Genomic DNA, 24,366 nt, shown 5'->3' on the forward strand with positions numbered 1-24,366 from the left:
AAAAGCATCGCTGATGCTCAAAAGTACCAGTGAGCAAAGATGCAGAAAAATTGTGATCGCCCGTGTGAACCTAGCCTTAGTGAGACTAAAGGGGTAGTGTGAGTTTTGGAAAATAGATCTGTTCATTAATCTTAGCACCACTCTTGTCCGTTGTGACTGGTAATATCCAGAAAAACAAGGCAGACTTTTTATTTAAGTCTCTTATTGCTATCATGTATATTTTACACATTTTGTTCACTGTATTTAATGTCTCCTCAGCAATGCAGTGTCCTGACAACAGCGAGTACATACTGTGTGCTAAAGCATGCCCAGCCACATGCAATGATAACGCCATTCCTTCCATATGCTCTGAATCATGCGTGGAGTCATGTCAATGTAAGTCTGGCTATGTCCTTGATGGAGGAAATTGCATACCCAAGTCCGGTTGTGGATGTGTCTACAAAGGCCTATTATTTGCTCCCAATGAAAAGTTCTGGGGTGATAACAAGTGTCAGACACAGTGCATTTGCAACCCTTCCACCAGGCAAGTTGAATGCAAAGCCACCAATTGTAAGTCCTCAGAACAATGCTCCGTTGTAAATGGAATCCAGAATTGTTACCCCATATCTTATGGCAATTGCTCAGCATCAGGAGATCCCCATTTCATCACCTTTGATGGCGTAAGATACGATTTCCAGGGTACATGCATCTACCAGTTTGTAGGACTTTGCAAGAAGTCAGATAACTTAGTGGACTTCCAGGTCAATGTACAAAACGAAAATAGAGGCAGCAAAGTTGTGGCATATGTCTCAGCAGTCCAAGTCAAGATCTGTGACTTTGATATTGTCATCGACAGGAGGTACAAGGACAGAATTTTGGTAAGTTTGTATCATCATAGATTTCCATAATAGACACCCTACCGTTCATGCTTTGTATGTTTGTTGATGAGTCTTTCCTAATAGTAGTTAATGGTTCTATTTTGTAGCTAAATGGACTCCTAACCAACCTCCCTTTTGTTGTTGACAATGGCAAACTCTCAATCTACAAACAAGGCAACTTTGCCGTTGTCCATACAAGCTTTGGTCTAACTGTCACTTATGACTGGAAAAGTCGGGTAGCCGTTACCCTTCCAAGCAGCTATGCTGGAGCTGTCTGTGGTCTTTGTGGTAATTTTGATAATGACAAGACTAATGATTTCCTCATGAGCAATAACCAGTTGACCACGCAAGCGACTGTTTTTGGAAAAAGCTGGAGGGTACAAAATGTAACTGGTTGTCATGAAGAAGACACACCAAGTTGTCCAAAATTAGCACAGATGCAGCTGCTTTACAGCAAGAGCAATGATGGTTGCGGAATCCTTAGAGATATCAATGGACCGTTCCGTGAGTGCTTTGCCAAGATCAACCCAGAGGAGCAATTTCAGAACTGTGTATATGATGCTTGCTTTTATGAAGGTAGACAAGATGTAATTTGCGAGCTAATAGCTGGCTATGTCGCTTTATGTCAAGAGGCTGGAGTTACCATATATCCATGGAGAACCAAAACTTTTTGCAGTAAGTTTGCTTGAGACTATTCACATATACTGAACTAACTTGATACAGTCTGTTTATCATATGGTTGTATATTTCCAGTAGACATGTAACCTTCATGATATCTTCAACTACAGGTCCAGTTTGCCCAAGGAACAGCCACTATGAAATATCTGCCCCTGGGTGTGCTCCAACCTGCCTTTCACTGTCTTCTCCATTGGGATGCGCACCTGGATATTCAGAGGGATGCGTATGCGACGGCGGCTTCATCCTGAGTGGTGGAGACTGTGTTCCCCTCTCCCAATGTGGCTGCAGCTTTAATAATAAATATTACAAGGCAGGAGAAATATTTTTTCCCAACAGTTTCTGCAACCAGAAATGTGTATGCACAGACAGTGGAGTAGTCCAATGTGTAGCTTTCAGCTGTGGACCCAACGAAGAGTGCAAAGTTGTAAATGGCGTCCAGAAATGCCAAGCGGTCGGTTCTGCTATTTGTTCTGCTTCAGGTGATCCGCACTATATATCATTCGATGCTGTGTACTTTGATTTCCAAGGTAACTGCACCTACACCCTCACCAAGACCATTACACAGATGGACAATTTGGTACCTTTTGTTGTCAATGTTAAACATGAGAAGTGGGGGAATGGAAAGGTTACGGTCACTAAAATGGTCTCTTTGGAAGTTTATGGAAACAACTTGATTCTTCAATATGGAGTTAAAGGTAAAATCTTGGTAAGTAATTATTTTCCAGATTCCTTGAGAGAACAGAGGACATGTCTGCAGGGCAAAAATGCATTCTATGAGTATTTCAGATGGTTACTGATATCAAGGATTACAAAAACTTTGCCAGATTATTAGAATTTCCTTCTTAATTTCCACAAAGCCCTTAGGCACTTGAAATATATTTTTACAGGGGTTGTCCAGCATTAAACGATTGATAGGCTAACAAGAGTAGATCAGCAGGACTCTGCAACTCGGGACCTATGAGGATCAGTTTTGCTGCATAGAGCCAGTAATAGACTATACTTTTCCCTACTGCAGTGACCCAGCTTAGTATTACATTCACTTCAATAGGACTTGGACCGAACTACCAACCCAGGCCATTGCAGTAGAAATTGAGCCATCTGCTTCCTGCAGAAATCTGCTAACCTACTGACAGGCCATCAATCATTTCAAGGTGGACACCCCCCTCTTAGGAATAAGGATCAAGAGGAGACCTATATGATGAGTTTCTTGAAGCCTACTCCTGCTCTACCTAGGACAGATTGACTATGAGGAACTGGCTGCTCTTACATAGCATTGCCAAAGCCTTTGGTCAAATTCACCTTCACTCACAGTTGCCAGGGTATAATTAGAAGCTCCTAAGCCCCAATGTGACAATGGCACTCCCCGCAGGCAGAGGATCACGAAGCTCTCCGATTGGTTTCAGTTGGAAGCAATAGGATGCCGGCACCCTCCACAGTGATTTTAAATATAAGCCCTTCCATGAAAATCAATCATAGTTGTATTAAAAATAGAAAAAAATATATATACTTACCTCTCCGCCGATACTGGGGCTCAGGTGCATCTAGCCGCTTGTTCTTCCAGCACTGTAATGAAGTTCTTTCAGCAGGTGGGGATTTAAAATCCCTGCCTACTAAAAGGGCTGCATCTGATTGGCTTAGCGCTCAGCCAAACACAGGCAGCGCTCAGCCATTCAGTGAATTCAATTCAGTGCTTAGCCAATCAGACGCAGCCCTTTTAGCAGGCGGGGATGTTAAATCCCCATCTGCTGAAAGCACTTCATTACAGTGACGGAAGAACAAGTGGCTGGACGAGCCTGACGTGAGTACATTTTTTTTATTATTTTTTACACCAGATGGGAATGATTTTCAGGGAAGGGTTTATATTTAAAGCCCTTCCCTGAAAATCACTGCAGGGGTTGCCAGCAGCAGCCACGGCCCCATTGAAAGCACTGCTGCATGGATCTGCATTCAAGCGTGTTTGTGTACGTACGTGGGCGCGCCGCTTTGTGCACACCTATGTATCCACCCGCACACGTTCGTGTGAATGAGGCCTTAGGCTGCATTCACACAGAGGATTTATATTTTGTGAAATCTGTCCACCTGTGATATGCGTGGAACTTACGCATGAAAATGAATGTGTTTATTCACATGAGCTATTTTTCTTACTCAGCAATGCGGTGAAATAGAGTAGTAGTTGCTCCATGTTCTATTTTGGTAAAGAATTGCCCATTATTTTCTGTGGGATTTTAAAAAAAACAGAAAACATCACGCTCTCAAGCTACGCGATTTACATGTGTGTGTGATGCGTTTTTTGTATTTTAACTATAAAAAATCCATGTGTTTTTTTTTTTTGTAGGCCGCCTGCAGACGGCCGGGTCGGATCCGGCTGCAAGAATTCTCACAGCGGGACCCGACCCGAGCGCCTGCAGAGAGCACGGCGGACTTACCCGCTTCCGCAGCTCCGGCTCTTTTATGTACCGGCTGCCGGGCAGCCGGCGCATGCGCAGAGCAGAGCCGGCGGCCGGTGAGTGACGTTTCTGTAAGGGGCCAAATCGCGGCCGTCTGCATAGGATTGCGTTTCTTAACGCAATCCTATGGCAGCTTCCAGGGGCGGAAATTCCACGGGAAATCCCGCCGCGGAATTTCCGCCGGTCTGCAAGCGGCCTTACAATGATGCGATGCATCTTTAGTCAAAGAATGCTTCACACTCTCTATAATATTGCAGTTTTTAGAGCTTGATATCAGTGTAAGTTTCCCGGACCAATATCGCACTTACAGCCGTATATCCAGCCTCAGACACCAGGACCAGGGTTTGACTGCTAGGTCTGCACCACTGCCAGAAGAATGCACTGAGCCTTTCCATCATCTTCCAAGTCTATAGGTGGTTTTACAAAAATGAATAAAGTTCAGATTCCCGCGATCCAGGTAGAATCTGAACGATAATCGTTCAGTGTAAATGCATGCAGCGACTGAATGATGAAAGAGAAGTCTTTCCCTTCTCATTCGTCATTCAGTTTCTGCATGCAGAAAACTGAACAACGGATCATTCAGTGTAAACAGGCAGTCATTCACTTACTGCAAATGGAGGTAGGCAGGCCAGAGCGATTCCCGTCCGACTCCACCTCAATTCAGTCAACGATACCCATTCCTGTGTAAAAACATTGTAACAACACTCTAAGATACCGATAATTTACAGTCTGGAATTTTAGACTTATTCTTGTATTCAGAAGGTATTACAGATTGTTCCATGCTCTGCTGTGGTCAAAATAAAGGCCTCTCAAAGTTGGTTCTCAAATGCTTGTTGGAATTTCCACACAGGTTAACGGTGTTTACTTCAACCTCCCCGTAAATTTGGAAAACGGAAAGATCCGCGCTTATCAGCATGGAGTAAGAGTCCTTATAGACACTGACTTTGGTGTTCGGGTCAGTTACGATCTTGTCTATAGCGTCCTGGTCACCGTTCCCGGAAACTACAAGGGCCAGTTGGGTGGCCTATGCGGTAACTATAACGGTGATAAAAAAGATGACTTCCAGCTACCTGACAGGACAGTGACCACAGATGCCACCATATTCGGAAACTCCTGGGTGGTCCAGATTCCTGGTGTATATTGTGATGGTGGTTGCGGTGGCAAAGGAAATCCTTGTCCAGCATGCGATGACAGGAGGAAAACAATCTTCAAGACTGAGAATTATTGTGGATTCCTTGGCAAGTCTAATGGTCCACTGAGTGCTTGTTATGCCACGATTGACCCTACTCAATACATCAACAACTGCATCTATGACTTGTGTGCTGGAGGTGGTGATGGAGACATTCTGTGCCAAAACATTCAGAGCTATGTGGCCGCTTGCCAGGCATCTGGGGTCACTGTGCAACCATGGAGGACCAACAACTTTTGCCGTAAGTCTACTTGCTTGAAGAATTAGTAAAATTCTTCAATTGTACAGATAATTTTTTTTTGCAGCGTGCAAACTTAGGTAACTTGGGAAATCTATTCTTGGCACTGGAGGGAAAAACATGGAGGGAGCTCGCCTTTAGGGTCGCAGAGGGTTGTGAATGACTAAATGGCTAACAACAACAAGAACAACATTCCTGGCTTATGGGGGTAGCTTGAGCTGCAGGTGGGATTGTAAAGGGGTTTCTGCCTAAATGAATTGGTGTTGGTTTGTCGTGACGCAAGTGTCTTGACAATGTATTCCCTTAGTGGAATAAGAAGACAAGTCAGTTGGTGGTGAAGTAAAGCTGAAGGTACTAAGTATATTTAAATTTGCAAGATGAGCGCAATTCACACAACACTTGGTAAAGCAACCAGTAAAATCCAAAATATATTCACACATGACAATGGAAAATGACCATTAGCTTCTTAGCAATCACTGTATAATAAGATAATGTTGAAAGACTGAGTATGACACTTACTGGACTCTGGTGTTACTCTCCCAGCTGAAACTAGCATTTTTAGGAAAGGGTTTATTTGGATGCTTAACTTCTTTGCGAGATGTGAAATATGGTGCAGGCATTCTTGAGGGAAAGCTAAACATTGACTGTGCAGGGACTTCTTAAACTCACAGTTGAGGTGTCCAGTATCTTTACGGCTTACACAAGGGTCTTCCCTGGCTCACATGTTTCCTGGCAGAGTTGAAATAGACGGCTCTCCCACTCTGGGCTCTTTCCTCAGCCAGGCCTTGGCTTCTACTCTTCACAGCACTTCCTTCTCTGATCCCTTCTCTCCACTCCTGCGTACTGCATGTGCTTGATTCTGTCCTCCTACTTGCGCTTCCAAACACAGGAGCTCTTACAGTTTTTACTGTGAGTCACATTGCCAGTTTTCCCCAGTCACATTAATTATACCATAAGAAGAGGCTGGCCAACCCAAATATTAGCTGGAGGCAGCCAATCACCAGAGGCAATGTTGCTAGGCAGATTTAATTTAACCCTATTGCTTGGGATAATATGGTGTTCCCCCTAATAATTCATAGCGAGGTCCCTAGAATGTATTAACTCTAGAATTACCCTGTAGGACCCTCTGGGTCACTACTCTAATATGCTCTGTTAAGGCATATGAACATTATAAGGTGGGATCCTCTGCTCAGGGCACCCTTCCTCAAAGTCTCAGAAGAGATGACCACTTAGTAAGAGCAGCTTCTGTCCTGGCAGATCTTTTGCTATCCCATAATAATACATTTCCAAGGTCAGGATGGCCATGGCTTCTACTGGCAAAATCAGCTGTTTGCTGGAGGTGCTTAAAGGGGGGTCGGGGGGAGTTACTGATCAACAAGAGCCAAATAGTCTTTTGGCACACCCCCTTTAAATTAAAATATGAACTGTTTCAAAAGAGAATTTGGAAGCAAGGCTCTACAAGAAAACAAATGAAAATGCTTATCAAAATGTCAAAAGCTCATATTGCCAATTGCATTTCACTTTCTCCACTGGTAGGTACAGGTTGAGTGACTGTACACTAATTATTTCTTTGTCTCTTACCTATGATTAGCATTGAATTGTGCAGCAAACAGTGAATACAAAGTGTGCGCCGATGTCTGCTCTGTAACGTGTGCCGGTGTCACCGATCCTGACAAGTGTCCCGAAACTTGTTCTGAGGGCTGCGAGTGCATTGATGGATTTTTCTTTGATGGACAAGGCTGTGTGTCCATGGATAATTGTGGTTGCTTTGAAGATGGAATATACTACCCGGTTAGTTTGGTCTATTTGGTTATCAGTTCTCAAACCTTTCCATAGATGTCAACCCAATGGGCAACCTAAGATAGATATAGGAAAACTATGGTGAATTTGTGGTGCAGTTATGGTAAAAGCTTTACTTAAATGCATAACCAAATATCAAAATTTCCCAGTAAAAAAAAAAAAAAGACTTTGGGAATAAAGCTGAGAAAAGTGGCAAAATTGGATGGTGTCCAATGGCTTGAGTCACATGTTTGGTCTAATTTCTAAAATTTTAAAAATGTGGTTACCCATTGGGTCATAATTAATCAAAGCATTAAGACTTGAAACTAATCTGAGTGGCTGCTTGTGGTCAGGCCATGCTCACTTTGATGTCTTTTTCTTCTGTTTCAACAGCCCAATGTAAATGTTCTATCCAGTGACTGTAAACAAGCTTGTACCTGTAGCCCAGTAGGTGGACTCATGTGTGAGAATACCACATGTGCAGCTGATGAGACTTGCCAAAATACAAATGGCGTTATAGCTTGTGCTCCTAAAGGTAAGATTTACTGGATGGGTTAAAGAATATGAATTAATTTCAGTTAAAATGGAAAGTCACTAAAATCTGTCTTCCAATTGTCTTGGACTCCCTACAGTTGCTATGCTAAATGATCATTGTGCTTTAGGTCAAGTGCACTAAATTTTTTGGAAATTCTTCCCTCTATACTAGTTCTATAGTTGTAGATACTAGATCTAGTTGTATTATGCAGAAGCATCATCTATTACATTCCTGTATCTCATCACAGATCTGTGCAAGACCATGAACTGTAGGATCAAGGAAACTTGCAAAATACAAGGTGGCAATCCAGTCTGTGTTCCAAATTTCTCAGGCACCTGCTGGGCATGGGGTGACCCCCATTTTCACACTTTTGATGGGTACAACTATGACTTCCAGGGAACCTGCACGTATGTCCTGGCACAATATAGTGGTGGAGATAGCGGACTGGTTCCATTTACAATTCAAGAGAAGAATGATAATCGAGGAACCCAGGCCGTGTCATACGTCAGATCTGTAGACATCTACATGTATGGACAGAAGATTAGCATTGTGAAGGGTGAATTTGGCAAAGTTCGGGTGAGTTTGGGAATTGTTTGGAATGGTATGATAATTCATAGAATGGTAGAGTTGGAAGGGACCTCCAGGGTCATCTAGTCCAACCCCCTGCTCAATGCAGGATCTCTAAATCCTCCCAGACAGATGTCTGTCCAGCCTCTGTTTGAACACTTCCATTGAAGGAGAACTCACCACCCCCCGTAGTAACCTGTTCCACTCATTTTTCACCCTCACTGTCAGAAAGTTTTTTCTAAAACCTAATTTGTGTCTCCTCCCTTTCAGTTTCATCCCATTGCTTCTAGTCTTTCCTTGTGCAAATGAGAATAGGGCTGATCCCTCTGCATTGTGACAGCCCTTCAGATATGTGTAAACAGCTATTAAACCTCCTCTTAGCTTTCCTTTTTACAAGCTAAACATTCCCAGATCCTTTAATCATTCCTCATAGAATGTGATTTGTGGTAACTGTAGCCTGAACTTCCTCCAGTTTGTCTATGTCTTTTTAAAAATGGGGTGCCCAGAACTGGACATAATTTGCCAGATAAGGTCTGACTAAGGAGGAGTAGCGGGGGATAATTATCTCACGTGATCTAGACTCTGTGCTTCTCTTAATACATCCCATAATTGTTGTTGCCTATTTGTCTGCTGGATCATATTGTTGACTCATGTTCAATCTATGTATTTTTCACATGTGCGGCTGCTTAGCCCAATTCTTCCCATTCTGTGTTTTTTTTTTTCATTTTTCTTGCCCAGATGTAGGATTTTGCATTTCTCCGTGTTAAATACCATTCTGTTAGTCGCCAACCACTGTTCAAGCTTTTCTAGAGCTTTTTATATACTCTCTTTCTTCCCTTGTGTTAGCTATCCCTCCTAGCTTTGTGTCGTCTAAAAATATGATCAATTTCCCATCAATTCCCTCCTCCAGATCATTTGCAAAAATGTTGAACAAGACTGGGCCTAGGACAGAGCCTTGTCGTACCCCACTTTATACATTCTTCCACTTGGATGTGCAGCCATTAATGACCACTCTTTGAGTACAATCACTTAGCCAGTTGTGAATCCACCTAACAGTTGCCTTGTCAATCCCATATTTGGTACCTTTTTCAATAAGGATGCTATGAGATACTTTGTCAAATGCTTTACTAAAGTCAAGATATACTTTATCCATTGCATTTCCCTGATTAACCTAGTCGGTGGTTCTGTCATTGAAGGAAATTAGATTCGTCTGGCCTGACTTGTTTGTTACAAACCCATGCTGGCTCTGGTTAATTACTCCATTTTCATCAAAGTACTAGCATACATGCTGTTTAATAATTTGTTCAAAGATCTTTCCCAGTATAGAAGTCAGGCTCACAGGCCTGTAGTTTCCTGGATCCACCTTCTTCCCTTTTCTGAAGGTAGGGGCAACATTTGCCCTTTTCCAATTTTCTAGGACTTCTCCTTTTCTCCAGGAATTTTCAAAGATTATGGCGTGTGGTTCAGTAATTACCTCTGCTGCTTTCTTTAGTATCCTAGGATGTAATTCATCTGGACCTTGAGACTTGAATTAATTTAGGTTAGCTAAGTGTTCCATCACCATCTTTCTGCTTATAAATAGCTTGCTTCTTTTATTCCCCCAAAAACATAGGGAAGATCAGTTGATGTTTCATCTTCTTTCTGAGAGAAAACAGATACAAAATTGAAGTTCGGCCTTCTCAACATCATTCTTAACCCATTCACTATTTTCATCTTGTAAGCATCCAATAGCATCTTTGACTTTTCTTTTGCTTTTGACATACCCCCCAAATCCTTTTTTAATGTTTTTGGCCTCTATTGCAAGCCTCAATTTATTATTAGCCTTAGCTTTTCTGACACTTGCTCTACAGTTTCTGCAGACCGCATTATATTCTTCTTTAGATATTCCCCCCTCTTTTCATTTGATAAACATATTTTTCTTATTTTTAACATATGTGCAAGTTCTGTGTTCATCCATCCTGGTCTTTTTAAATGCTTCCCTTTCTTCCATCTTTTAGGGATTGTTAACGATTGTGCTTTGAGAATCTCATTTTGCAATATTTCCCAGCCTTCTTGGACATTTACTTCCTTAAGAACATCCAGCCATTGGATTCTTCCTACCCTCTTTCTGAGTTCATTAAAATCTGCCTTTCTGAAATCCAACCATGAGGTTTGCAATTTCTCAGGTCTTCCTTCCCTTTTTATCCAAAATTCAAGGATAGCATGATCACTGCTTCCTAAGGACCCAACGACCCTTACTTACTCAACCATTCCCTCCCTGTTGGTATGAATTAGGTCCAAGATAGCAGACCCCCTTGTTTTCTCTTCTACCTTTTGGAAGATAAAGTTGTCAGCAAGAGCGGATAAGAATTTGTTGGATCCATTACTTTTACCTGAGAGAGATTCCCAACAAATGTCTGGATAGGTAAAATCTCCCATGATCACTATGACATACTTCTTTGAGAGCTTCACCATCTGATGTAGAAAGAGTTCATCCATATCTTCTGCTTGCCCAGGTGGCCTATAGTAAATGACTACAATAGTGTCCTTTCTGTTGTTTTCTCCTTATATTCTTACCCAGTTTCTACAGAACTACTAAGGCTCTGAAGATTGAATCTCAGTGAAGATGATTGTTTTCCTAACGTACAATGTAATTCCTCCTCCCCTTTTTTTTAGGTCTGTTTCTTATAAATAAGTTGTATCCTTCATGCCTTGTATTCCTATCATGTATATCATTCCACCAAGTTTCCCCGATGCCTATGACATCATATTTCTCTTCCTGTGATAGGAGCTCCAATTCTCCTTGTTTGTTTCCCATGCTCTGTGTATTTGTGTAAAAATATGTTAGTTTGTGATCATTGTCTCTTGCTCCTCTACTTTCCTTTTGAATTTTTTGTCTTTCTTTCGACTTCTATTAGCGTCTCAGATGTATTAATTAGGTTTACATATTTTACCTGGCCTTTCCCTTCCCTTCCCATATTGTTCTAGTTTAAAGCTCTCCTAATGACTGAAGCAAGGCACCCACCAAATATACACTTACTTGTTTTTGTAAGGTGCAACCTTTATTGAAGGGTTATCACTTGTGAACAAAATCAACAAATCTTCTATCAATCCATATTAATGCATGTGAATGGAATTTTTGGAATTCCACTTGCAGGCACCAGAAAAAAAACCTGTGCAGACTTTTGCCCATACCACGAGGGAAAAAATCTTGCCTTCAGACTTGCAAGAAAATCACAAGATTTTTGAGCAACGCGAGAGTGAGTGAAAACTCAGAATTATGAAACCAATGATTTTCAATGGTTCCATTCCAATTTGCGATTTTTTTCACTCATGTAATGTGGCATAAAAAAAAATCACACCATGTTCTACCTTTCTGTGTTTTGCCTTTTTTTAATATCCCATATTTTCCTATGGAGCCTTTTATTGCATCGATTTTTATGCGATGCATTTTTTAACATTAGAAACTCATATTATCTTTCAAAATCACAAGTGGCAGCGAGGCAATGCGCAATTTTTCACAAGAAAAATCATCGCTGACAATCAAAAATTGTGATTTTTCCACGATTTTCTCGTGGCAGAATCGCAATCGTCAGTGTGAAGGAGCCCTTATGCTAGTTTCACACAGTCCATCAGAATTTTGCCATGAGGAAATTGCGGCAAAATGGCATCTTTGTTCCCACGATTTTTGTGTGTAAGCAATCCTTTTTTTTAGAAGAATCCTGCATCACTTCGCTGCCGCCCACGATGAAATTGCATGTTTTTTTTTTATTGCAGTCAATGGGTCTTTCTAATGTTAAGATTGCATCGCAACGCAGCAAACATGCATTGCAATTTTAACATTAGAAAGTCTCATTGACCTTTGTGATAAAAAATCGCAGCGATGCAATGCAAGATTTTTCTTAAAAAAGCAGACTCAGACTGCAAGTACTGATGTTCCTCTGCCGAATGTGCCACTCCTCCCACTCTCTTCACTTTTTATCTTTAAAGTCTAACACCCCTTTTTATTCAAATTTATCCCCAGACTGGAAAATGCATCCCCTTCTTAGCCTTAAAGGTTCCATTCCTCCAGTACATGGCCATTTCCTTAGGTACTTTATATCCTTTCAGCATATGCACACAGGGGTCAGTTATATTCTCCTCAGTATATGCACACAGGGGTCAGTTATATTCTCCTCAGTATATGCACACAGGGGTCAGTTATATTCTCCTCAGTATATGCACACAGGGGTAGTTATATTCTCCTCAGTATATGCACATAGAGTTGAGGTAGCTGCTGTCAGGATCAAGGTGCAACAGCTGCTAAGAATCTCCAGCTGTTGTAACTTAGAGGCAAGAGAGTGAGGGGGAAGACATGATATCTGGACAACTTTATCTAATGCTCCTCTCCATATCCCTACCTCACTGCACCCCCTTCGCTACATCCTGAGCCTTATAGTTTGTATAACAAAGGAATCTAAATAAAATTTAGTCACTGTACTGATCTGGTGTTGCATCTAATACTCCAGAGCTGCACTCCCTCTTCTGCTGGTAATCATATGAAACAGACAAAAACCTTGCGGACTGATAAACCCCTAATAACGTAGCTGTTCTCCACTAATGCATGGGGCACGTTATTTTTCCTGCATCATTTATTGTACTGAGGTTGGGTTCAAGACCACACTGTATAAGCAGGAAGTGGTAAGAGATTGCAAATCTGAAGTCTGCAGAATTCTGAATGCAGCTCTGAAGAATAATAGAGACTAACTGTATGTTATGCTGCATTGTAAATGTAAATTCTCAATTCACACCCAAAACAGGTAAATGATGTCATCACCAATCTGCCCTTGACACTGTTAGATGGAAAGATCACAGCAAGTATTAGTGGTCTTAATGCGGTGGTCCGTACAAACTTTGGCCTCCAAGTGACCTATGAATATAAATGGTATGTGGTGGTTACACTCTCTAGCAGCTACTATGGCCTTACACAAGGCCTCTGTGGAAACTTCAACCAAAATATCAAAGATGAGCTGATAACTGCAGACAAGAAAGTGGTCACATCCATTGTAGAGTGGGCGAAGAGCTGGAAAATCAATGATAGAGATCCCTTCTGCTTCGACAGCTGTCCTGGACTTAAATGTCCAACCTGTAGTGATGCTAAGAAGAACCTGTATGGAGGAGACAAGCTATGTGGGCTTATTAGCAATACAACAAATGGACCCTTCAGAGAGTGTCACTCAATAGTTAGCCCAGACGCTTTCTTCGATAACTGCTTGTATGATGTTTGCATTAATGGCGGTGCTAAGCAGTTCCTGTGCCAAGCACTTAATGCCTATGCCAACATCTGCCGGAAACAAGGAGCTAAAATTTATGATTGGAGAACACCATCAGGATGCGGTAAGTGAGGCAAACAATAGAAAGACATGGTATAGATGGAAGGACTTCTCTGTTCTGCAAGAGTGTATGCTGTGAGAGAGGAGGAGGGAAATCAAAAGTAAAGGAAGAATAGAGGCAGCTGCAGTCTCTCTATCTCTGTTTGTTTCTCTTCATCTGTCTCTCTCTCACACTTTGTCTGTCTTTCTATCTCTCTTTCTTTGTCTTTGTTTGTCTGTCTCTCTTTCGCTCTTTCTTTCTCTTATTCTTTTCATCTGTCTCTCTCTCTCTTTGTCTGTCTTTCTTTCTGTCTCTGTCTGTTTATGTGTCTCTTTTTCCCACTACATGCTGTGAGAGTGAGTGGAAGAGAAGTGGGGATAGAGGAGGGGGATGCAGCTGCAGTTTCTAGTTTGTTAGACTGCATTCTTTGAGAAAGGAGGAGGAGAGGAGAAGTGGGGATAAATGCAAGGATGCAAAAGCAATTTCTATTTCTCAGATAGAAAGAAATTAGGATAGAGAGTAGAGATGAGCGAACGTACTCGTAATGAGTACTTACGCACCCGAGTACCGCCATTTTCGAGTACTTCAGTACTCGGACGTAAAGATTCGGGGGGCGCCGGGGGGCGGGGAGAGGCGCGGCGGTGTGGGGGGGAGCAGCGGGGAACAGGGGGGAGCCCTCTCTCTCTCCCTCTCCCCCCCACTCCCCACTGCTACCCCCGTGCCGCCACGGCGCCCCACGAAACTTTACGCGCGAGTACCGCTGTACTCGAAAATGGCGGTGCTCGGGTGCGTAAGTACTCGTAACGAGTACGTTCGCTCATCTCTATTAGAGAGGCATGCGGGGACAGTTTTTCTGTCTGATTGCAAGACAACATAATAATAATCTTTATTTCTATAGCGCCAACTTATTCCACAGCACTTTTGAGGCTCATGAGGAAACAATATGAAATTACAGAAATTACAAGAGTTATATGTGGTATTTAATTATTTGGAAACAAAGGAGTTTGGGGTAACAGAAGGTACAGGGGCAGGCGGTGGAGCAAGGGGGAACACAGCAATGTGACTATAATGTGATGTACACTGTATTTAGAGCACAAACAGAGTTGGAGTAGTACAGGACATATGGAGCAGGAAGTGTACATGATAGGCAAAAGTGGAAAGCCATTTGAAGAGGTGAGTCTCTAAGGCGTATCTGAAATTCCGTGCATTCAGAATTGTCTGCATGTTTTGGGGTAGAGCGTTCCAGAGGATTGGTGCTGCTCTAGAGAGGTCCTGGAGGCAGCATGCAAGGTTTGTATCACAGAGGTGTTTAGTCTGAGTGTTAGCAGATCAGAGCATGCGGGCTGAGTGATACATGGACAGGAGGGAAGCGATATATTGTGGTGTGGCGCCATGGAGAGCATTGTAGGTGAGGGTGATGAGTTTGAATTTGGAAGCGGCAACATGCTGCGAAAGGAGAGGACTACATTCTGAGAGTAAGAGCAAAAGTTAAAAGACATCTGTTTGGCTCAAAATAGTGTACACTTAACTATGGTTTAGGGTCTAACTGGGCAAACATCACATTAAAAAAATCTGTTCACTTAAGTTATGCAAAGAAAAGTTATTTATAGGAGTCATGCAAAGGGATGGAAAAATACTATAAATGTACTGTTTGCAGACATTTCATGCTGCTCTATATCTTGTACACATCTCTACCTGAGTAAGAAAAGATTGGGAAGGATGCATCTGGGACTCTCGCCTATCAGGAGTACCTCTGAACGGCAATTCTGTAGAATCCAAGGAAGAGGTGCCTCCTCCCAATTATGTCTCCAGGAGTTAAGGAAAGAGTTTAGCAAGCAGCACATTGCCACCTCCCCACTGAATGCCATAGAGACAGCAGTGGCACAATTATGCTGATCTCACTTTGCTATCATGTAGAGGTAACAATCATATATTTATGCCCTAATGTTATTTTCTCTACAGTTCTGCCATGTCAAGCCAACAGTCACTATGAGTTCTGTGGAAAATCATGTCCAAATACTTGTACAGATCGCTCTGCTGCAGTACAATGCACGGATAACTGTGTGGAGACCTGCCAGTGTAATGATAGCTATGTCCTTAGTGGTGACAAATGCGTGCCTATATCGGAATGTGGCTGCACTTACAATGGTGCCTACTACCAAGCTAACCAAGAATTCTGGGCTGATGAGAACTGCCACACGCTTTGTAAATGCGATCCAAGTGTTGGCATGGTGGTCTGCAATGCAAACAGCTGTAAAACCAGTGAAAGGTGCATGATAGTTAATGGAGTGAGAAGCTGCCAACCCATTAGCTTTGACATATGTGAAGGCTCTGGAGATCCACACTACACAACGTTTGATGGCAAAAAATTTGACTTCATGGGTACCTGCATATACCAACTTGTTGGCGTGACCTCCACCAACTTACTACTGCCTCGGTTTAACGTCACAGTCCAGAATTACAACCGTGGTGGCAATAAAGCTGTATCATATGCCAAAGTGGTCACCATGGAGGTTTACAATATAGTTTTAACTCTTAGCATGGACTACCCTCGCCGTATTTTGGTAAGTAGGGGGGAGAAGTTTTTCATATAAATACTATTTGGATGCCTCTTAAAATAGAATTTACTGACAGAGTATTTGGCTTTTAAGGTAGACAAGATTAGCTGGAATTTGGTATAATGCGGGTAGGACCATCCTTTCTAAGTGGCTAGTCATACAAGCTTTAAGTCGTTAAAGACGTTACACTTGTGATATTCCAGATTAGGACTAAATTTTGCATTGGTCTTATTTTTCAGGTCAACGGAGTGGTTACTTCTCTTCCATTCTATTACCAAACTAACAAAGTTGTAGTGTACATCAGTGGCAAGCGTGGAATTGTAAAGACTGATTTTGATGTCACTCTCACTTATGACTGGAACATGTATGTAGCAGTGAAAATACCCAGCACTTATCGAAATGCTGTTGGTGGTTTGTGTGGCACTTATAACAAGAATGCCAGTGATGACTTTACCATGAAGGATGGAAATTTGGCACCCAATTCTGTTCAGTTTGGTAACAGTTGGAAAGTTGGTGATGTTTCTGGATGCTCTCCGCAATGTACTGGAAACTGTCCTGTGTGTTCGGATGCTCAAAAACAAGCTTATGCATCTGAAAACTACTGTGGGCTGATCAAAAAACCCGATGGGCCATTTAGTCAATGTTACAAAGTTGTGAACCCAACCCCATACTTTAATGATTGTATTTTTGATGCCTGCCAATACCAAGGATATTCAGCATTCTTCTGTGATGCTATTGCTCTCTATGTGGCTGCTTGCCAGGAAGCTGGTGTCAACTTACAAGAATGGAGGTCGTCTTCTTTCTGCAGTAAGTTCTTTGCTCACACAGTGATTTGTTATTTTTGCCATAGACTTGTCTGTTTCTAACACAACATTCTGTATAGTGATTCTGACTTCCATTGACTTTACTTCTAGGCCCATCCTGCCCACCCAGCAGTCATTATGAATTGTGTGGAAACTCCTGTCCCATCACCTGCTATGGGTTGTCCTCACCAACTGGTTGTGACATGCTATGTAGTGAAGGTTGTTACTGTGACGATGGCTATGTAATGAGCGGCGACACGTGTGTTCCGATTGCCAACTGTGGTTGTGTATATCAAGAAAAATATTATCAGAAGAATGAAATCTTCTATCCTGAGGGGGTTCAGTGCAATCAGAAGTGCCAGTGTGGTGCTGATGGCATTGTAAGGTGTAAATCGGATTCCTGTGGACCTGATGAAGAATGCAAATTAGTCAATGGGGTTTGGGCATGTCAAGCAAAAGGGTGTGGCAGGTGCGTGGCTTCTGGAGATCCACATTACATTTCCTTTGACGGCCTCCGCTTCGATTTCCAAGGTACTTGTGCTTACACTTTTGCCAAGGTTGTTGCAGATGATCCACATCTGGAGAAGTTCTCTTTTGTTGTTGAGAATGAAAGCTACGGAAATGGTAACGTTGCTGTGACACGACGCGTGCTGATGCATGTATATGGTTACAAGATAGCCTTTGAAAGAAACATGAAAGCTACAGTCAAGGTCAGTATCGTCATTCAGGGCAAAGTAGCCTGTTGCCTTCATGGCTTCATTTTTGAGAATTCTCTTCATCAGCTTTTCTCTGTATCTTAGGTTGATGAAGAGCTCTTCAAACTTCCACTGGTGTTAGGCTATAACAATATTGTAGTGAATCAAGAAGGAAACAATGTCGTCTTGCAGACAGACTTTGGGCTGAAGTTTCTTTTTGACACCTCTTACTACATGGTCCTTAGTATTCCAAGTAGTTATAGTGGCAAGATGGGTGGCCTCTGCGGCAATTTCAATGGTGACACAAAAGATGACTTCCAGCTTCCCAACAAACAGGTTGTGCAGCAAGTGAATGACTTTGGCTTGTCCTGGAAGGTTAACATTACTGGAGCTAAGTGCAGTGATGGTTGTAATGAGGGAGAATGCCCAGTATGTACGGACGCTAAACTTCAGCCATTTAAGGCCACATCATCTTGTGGTATGCTCACAAACCCATCTGGACCCTTTGGATCATGTCATTCGACGATAAACCCAGTTGATTATTTCAACTTCTGCATCTATGACTCCTGTGCTGTTAATGGACAAGTTGACACTCTCTGCAAGAGCCTCCAGGCCTATGCAGCTGCTTGTCAAACTCTTGGGGTTACTATTGGCTCTTGGAGAACCTCAACATTCTGTTGTAAGTATAAAGTAAAAGATATTGGAATTTTGTCCCATCTTAAGCTCCATCATTTGGAGTTTGCTCGATTTTCCATAATTAATAGCCTAAAACTATTATATTATTTTTGCTTCTAGCCATGTCCTGCCCAGCAAACAGTCACTATGAACTTTGTAACAGAACTTGTGAACAAACTTGCTCAGGACTCACAGCACCATTGAGATGTACAACCCGATGCTTTGAAGGCTGTGCATGTAACACTGGATATGTGCTGGATGGAGAGAAATGTGTCACAATGGACAAATGTGGATGTGTATACGATGGAAAATACATGAGTGTGAGTATTATCATAGAGAGAGGTAATCATTACACATGATAAGCAGCAACGCTCCTAGATCAGTAACTGACACATTTTACTAAGAAAAACTTGTACTTTTCTTGGTAAAGTTTTTTTTTATAACAGATCAACAGATTTCTGAGCTACAGTTTGTTTGCATGGGTTTAGCTCTCAAAAGGGATAGACTTACAATGCAAACCCCTGTTCATATATTGTATTTGGGAATATAGACATCATAGAGAATTCATGTGCTGGACCCTCTTTAAGGACACTTTCGCACCAGCAGATGCCAAATAAGCAGAAGTTGGTGGTCATTTAACTTGTCTATTACGTAGGCCAACATAAGAGATTAATTATCTTTCATACTTGAACTCTTTTGGGGGTGGCTCTTTTGAGTAATGCACTTATCCAGCTCTTTGAAGAAAAGCTCAAATTCCATCTGCCAGTCAATCATATGACTACTATACTGAACACAAAGTTGTGTGGTCCAAAATGTCCAGGAAGCACAACATTAGTGTTCAGCCTAGTGTTTACATGACGAACCAGTGAACGGGATTGGAGCATTTCTTCAATAGAGTGACAGTAACTGGAAGCTTACAGCCTGCTGGAGTGCCTTTTAATCATTCTGAGCATCACATCTCTGGTTTATAAAGGGAGATCTGCTACTGCCAAAAATAATTTTGGGCAGCATGAATGACCCAATTGATAAACGAACAGGGATTTGCTTGTTTTTTAGCTCATTATGTGCAGCTTCATGTGCGTTGACAATCAGGCAAACCTGCCTTTCAAAGAACATTTGCAGGAGCTTGAAAGGGTCTTGAGAGCAGCTCCCAGCTTGGCCAAGCCGGTGTGGCCATGCATTGCATGGATGGTCATTAGAGATGAGCGAGTATACTCGCTAAGGCTATGTACTTGAGCGAGTAGTGCCTTAGCCAAGTATCCTCCCGCTCGCCTGTAAAGATTTGGCTGCCGTCGCGGGTGACAGGTGAGTTGTGGCGGTGAGCAGGGGGGAGCAGGGGGGAGAGAGGGAGAGAGATCTCCCCCGCCGCTCCCCGCCCCCCGCTGGCCCCCGAATCTTTAGAGACGAGCGGGAGGATACTCGGCTAAGGCACTACTCGCTCGAGTAGTTAGTCTTAGCGAGTATACTCGCTCATCTCTAATGGTCATTCATTTGATGTAATGTGACATTTCCGTGGTTTGACTTCCCCAGCTGATTGCCAATCAAGACTTAGAGAAACCCAACCTATAAGGATTTATTTATGAAAATGTGCTGTTTTTAAAACTGTAAGGCCAATAAGTAAGACTCAAAATCTTTACATTGAAACGGCCAACTCTCAACCTGCAGTCCATGATACCAGGCATATTGCAAAAACAAGGAATTTTGCAAGCTTTACATAAATTTTAAATTTCTTCTCCAATAAACGTTTTACTTTAAAACACTCCTCCTATTTCAGCATGAAATTCTGTCCTGGGGCTGGAGTAGGAGGGAGATATATTAACTGCTGTTATTCTCTCCCAGGCTTCCAATTTAGCGGTTCTAAGTCCCATTTTGGGTCATCTAAGATGGTTGGCACAATCTTCAGATTACCTGCTTCCCAGAATGCATTGGTATTGTTAGGACTCTTTCATTGGTTGGAGCTTCTCATGTGATCAGCACTGGCCAATCTGTACAATGCAGAGTGGGCATTAGGTACTCAAAAAATTACTGCAGTCATATAAGACTTCCAAAAACATGGCTAAAAATTGGAGGGTTGCTTTAAGTACCAGACTTGGACATGTGACTACTAACAGTATTACTGTCAGTGCTAAAACATCTATTAGTACAATTTGTCGTGCAACATGTGAGTCACATTTTAAAATACTTTTTGCAATTTAGGTAGGCGATTCTTTCATCACATTGGGTTGTACCAGGAAGTGTTCATGCCAGGCTGCGGGTGTAACCTGTACCCAAGTAAGCTGCAGTGACAAGGAACGATGCGATGTAGTGAATGGAGTCCGTGGTTGTTACAAGGTGGAAGGTGAATGCTCCATGAACTCTCAAAATTTCTCCACTTTTGACGGCCTCACAGGAGGACCTGTTGGAAATGGCCCTGTAGAGGTAACATCTCTGTGTAATAATGACACTCGCAGATGGTTCCGAGTTATTGCTGATATCCAGAATTGTGGAACGACACCAGCATTAGTGGCCAGACTTCATATTTTCCTCGCTGGTTCCATAGTGACCATCTCCAAAGACAATGAAGCATGGGTGAGTTTTATTTTTGGATGTCATACTAGAACTATTTTCCAAATATAAAAAAAAAAACCTTCATGAAAAACTACTAAAACTTATGATCTGCTTTGTATAGGTGAATGGGCGCTTGGCAAGTTTCCCTATTGTTTCTGGTGTTTTGTCAGCCAATGTTGGGGGCAGCTCTGTTTCTATTCAGATTGGTGCTGACTTGAAGATTGAGTTGAGCAACAGTGGTAATCTTGATCTCCATGCCTCAGAGAAATTGTCAGATACAGTTTGTGGAGCTTGTGGAAACTTTAATGGAGACCTTTCTGATGACTTGCAGTCTCCGGAAGGAAATCCTGTAACTAATGTTTTACAGCTCATTGCATCTTGGAGAGCTCGGGACTTTACTAGTTGGTAAGTGAATGGAATGTACTTATTCACCTCAAGCCTTGACTTATAGAGAAAGAGTCTAAACAAAGTTCATGGGAAGCTATTTAAAAGTGATGATCCTACTGAACAACCCTTGTTCCTATAGAATAAATGAGGATTCCCTACTTGGCCAGAGCAGAGACTCACTGCAAAGATCAGCTCTGGCTCCACCAGGTTCAACAGAACAACAATTGCATTGTGTTTAATACTGCATTTCCCATTCAGGAAATGTATGGACATCCAAGGCACAACTGATTGTTAGTAGTAGATGGGCCAATAGTGACACGCTAATCTCTGAGGTGACAACCCTTTAGTATGCTATGCTTATATACCTGGAGAAAATCCACACAAACACTAGAACATACTAACCAAATGCACAAAGTCAGTGGTGCGCTAAAGCTCACTCTAGAAGATACATAAGCAGACAAGCATGCAGCCCAGGGGTGTTGGCAAATGATGAAGATACCTGGAGTACCATGGTATAGGTGGAATATGCCGATACAACTGAATGTGATGCTTGCTACTGCCAGGTAGCCTAAGACACTGGAAACAGGACTCCAGGCCATTGGCCCTGTTAGCAACACCAGTACTGCAACCTGTTGGTCCTTCCTACCACCTGCATTATATCTGAACCCTTGGCGGCAAAAATGTAACCTAAAATAGGATAAAAATGCTGTCACATTTTAAGAAAATCTATTTGCTCATTTCCTCCTGTTACATCTTTCTGAGAAGGACAGATGACAACTAATATGACTGCTTTTTGATGTCCCAAGGGGGTTGTCACCCAGCTGCCACAGTCCCTGTTCTTTAATAGGCTAGTTTGTACATCTGTACTACCTATTGATCACATATTCACCTTAATTATCTTTTCTATTTTAGTAATGCATAAACTAAAGGAGAAACCTAGAAAGTCCCCGAAACAGATGCAAATTTTATGAAGGATAATAATGCACATAATGACCTTCACAATCTTTAATGCATGGAATACAAAGCTGCAGGCTACAGTATATACATTGCTGCTTAGAAGGGTTAAACCAGAATTACTGGACAATGAAGAAAACAGAAAAATGCAGAAAGTCATCCATACATTGGGACCATAAGATACATATGTATATACTGGAGAGCTTTAAGTAGGTGGATTATCCTGCTTTTTAAGTATTGTCTGCTCTAACCCCATTTGCAATGGCTAATGAAGGTCAATAAAGGTCTATTGGATACTCTATACTGTTGTACTGATTCCATGTTTCTTATTGCAGCTTTATGGAAAGGAGTCTGTTATAGAACCAAGGGAAACAAAAAGTGGACCAGTTCCTGTAAGAGCAATCAATCTCATTCTAGAAGTCATGTCTTTTAGGCGTAGTTAAGGCTATAAAGGTCACATCCATTTTAGTTTCTTTGCAATTTCTGCTCCACATTTGAAGTGTTGACAGGAGATTCTGCCAACGGTACAACTATATTCTCAAATATACAGCTTGTATAGTAACTATAAGGAACAAACTATAAGAGGTTCTGGTGCTTTAAGAAGCCGGACTTCCCAGTTACTCTAGATAGTTGCAGATGGATATTAGATGTGGTAAAACCAAACATTCTATGTAACCTTTTTTAAAAATAGGGAAAATAGAAAATTTAGAGGCAGCGCTCTGATTATTACATGAAAACATAGGTATCTGTGTCTGAATGTTTGGAGTAAAGTGTTTACCCAAATCCACCACAAAGGAGGAGAGCATACACCAAATTAAGGAAGCACCAGAAGGCATAAACATTAAGCCCACCAGGGAAAAGGTAATGAAATGAAAAAGAGTGATCGAGTGTTTGCAGGGTAAAGTGTAACTAAGTGTCTGATGGAAAGGCACTTACGCGTATAGGAGGTCTCACACTTAGAGATCCTCCCTGGAACGATAAGAGAATTAATCCAAATGGTGTTGTATATGGGACTTTATTATTCAAAACAAAAACAAGTACAAAAGTGACAAAAATATGGTCCAAAAGTTGGTTTTGCAACGTGTTTCGGAGCCATCAGTTGCTCCTTTGTCAAGCAAATCCTGGGTGATTTCTTTCTTGTGTGACCTTTTTTTAAAAAAAAAACCTAATTTTCACCTGCATTTCTGCAGGGTCAGCAGGAGTCTTTGTGACATAAAGATCTGTGCTCAACACTAGTGATGAGCGATTGTTGGAATACTCGGATTTGGAGTGATACAGCAAACTTTTCAAAAATAATTGTTAATCGGAATGACTTGATCTGATTTCTTTTAAAGTCAAAATGAGTACAATTCAGGTTCACTAATTTGGGCTCCAAAAGGTCCCTAATGCAGCTAAATGCTTCCAAATGACATGATAATACAGCCACATATCTGGAGAAGACTGTGCTTATCATACAATTGGTAAACATAATGTATAGTGTTGTAGGGTTAATCCATTAATTGTTCATCACTAGTCACTAAAAACACAGGGGTCTGATTCACTGAAAACAAAGGCAGGCAGGCATGGTGCTTTTTGCACTAAAAATTAATTTACAAAAGAGAAATTTATGCCTGGTGAAGAGAAGACCCAAACACTGGCCTCCTTCAAGGAAAACCATTAGAACCAGAACTCTTTTGCTTCTTAAAAACTTTTGTTTTGGGAGGAAGGGTAAGCAGTAGAGATAAGTGAGTACCAAAATGCACGGGTGCTCGTTACTCGAGTCGAACTTTTCGTAATGCTCGAGAGCTCGTTTCGAGTAATGAACCCCAGTGAAGTCAATGAGAGATTCGAGCATTTTTCAGGGTGACCCATGCTCCGCATAGGGGAGGTTGTGGGAATCACCTGAAAACATCAGAAAATCACAGAAGCACCACAGAAACAGATAGGGAACAGCAAGGGCAGCAAGTATGGGTACATCTGAGGCTCCCAGGTTGCACTATTAAGCCAAATTGGGGGCAAGAGCCTGGTGGTCACCCCCCTAACAATTTACTTGGGACAGACCATAAGCAGCACGGCACACGCGCTGGCACATCCTAGCTAAGCACCACACTAGGTGCCACTAAGGCCAATTACTGCCTGCGGGTGAC

The 24,366-nt window shown here is 42.0% G+C and overlaps 1 protein-coding gene across 1 annotated transcript in view; it reads left to right on the forward strand.

The window, feature by feature from the left end:
- Positions 1 to 22,541, forward strand: part of LOC136631928 (IgGFc-binding protein-like) — a 33,353-nt gene extending 10,812 nt beyond the window's left edge. Inside the window, exons 5-20 of the mRNA XM_066606421.1 lie at positions 259 to 857; positions 965 to 1,532; positions 1,646 to 2,241; positions 4,833 to 5,412; positions 7,001 to 7,200; positions 7,582 to 7,723; positions 7,971 to 8,299; positions 13,069 to 13,645; positions 15,584 to 16,185; positions 16,419 to 16,986; positions 17,094 to 17,692; positions 17,783 to 18,356; positions 18,473 to 18,672; positions 20,549 to 20,920; positions 21,021 to 21,304; positions 22,199 to 22,541. Coding sequence (XP_066462518.1) covers positions 259 to 857; positions 965 to 1,532; positions 1,646 to 2,241; positions 4,833 to 5,412; positions 7,001 to 7,200; positions 7,582 to 7,723; positions 7,971 to 8,299; positions 13,069 to 13,645; positions 15,584 to 16,185; positions 16,419 to 16,986; positions 17,094 to 17,692; positions 17,783 to 18,356; positions 18,473 to 18,672; positions 20,549 to 20,920; positions 21,021 to 21,304; positions 22,199 to 22,208 — 6,800 coding nt within the window. The 3' untranslated portion in view covers positions 22,209 to 22,541. The remainder of the gene's footprint in view (positions 1 to 258; positions 858 to 964; positions 1,533 to 1,645; positions 2,242 to 4,832; positions 5,413 to 7,000; positions 7,201 to 7,581; positions 7,724 to 7,970; positions 8,300 to 13,068; positions 13,646 to 15,583; positions 16,186 to 16,418; positions 16,987 to 17,093; positions 17,693 to 17,782; positions 18,357 to 18,472; positions 18,673 to 20,548; positions 20,921 to 21,020; positions 21,305 to 22,198) is intronic.
- The last annotated feature ends 1,825 nt before the right edge of the window (positions 22,542 to 24,366 follow it).

This window comes from Eleutherodactylus coqui, chromosome 6 (genome assembly GCF_035609145.1).
Source record: "Eleutherodactylus coqui strain aEleCoq1 chromosome 6, aEleCoq1.hap1, whole genome shotgun sequence".
In the NCBI taxonomy this organism is placed as follows: domain Eukaryota; kingdom Metazoa; phylum Chordata; class Amphibia; order Anura; family Eleutherodactylidae; genus Eleutherodactylus; species Eleutherodactylus coqui.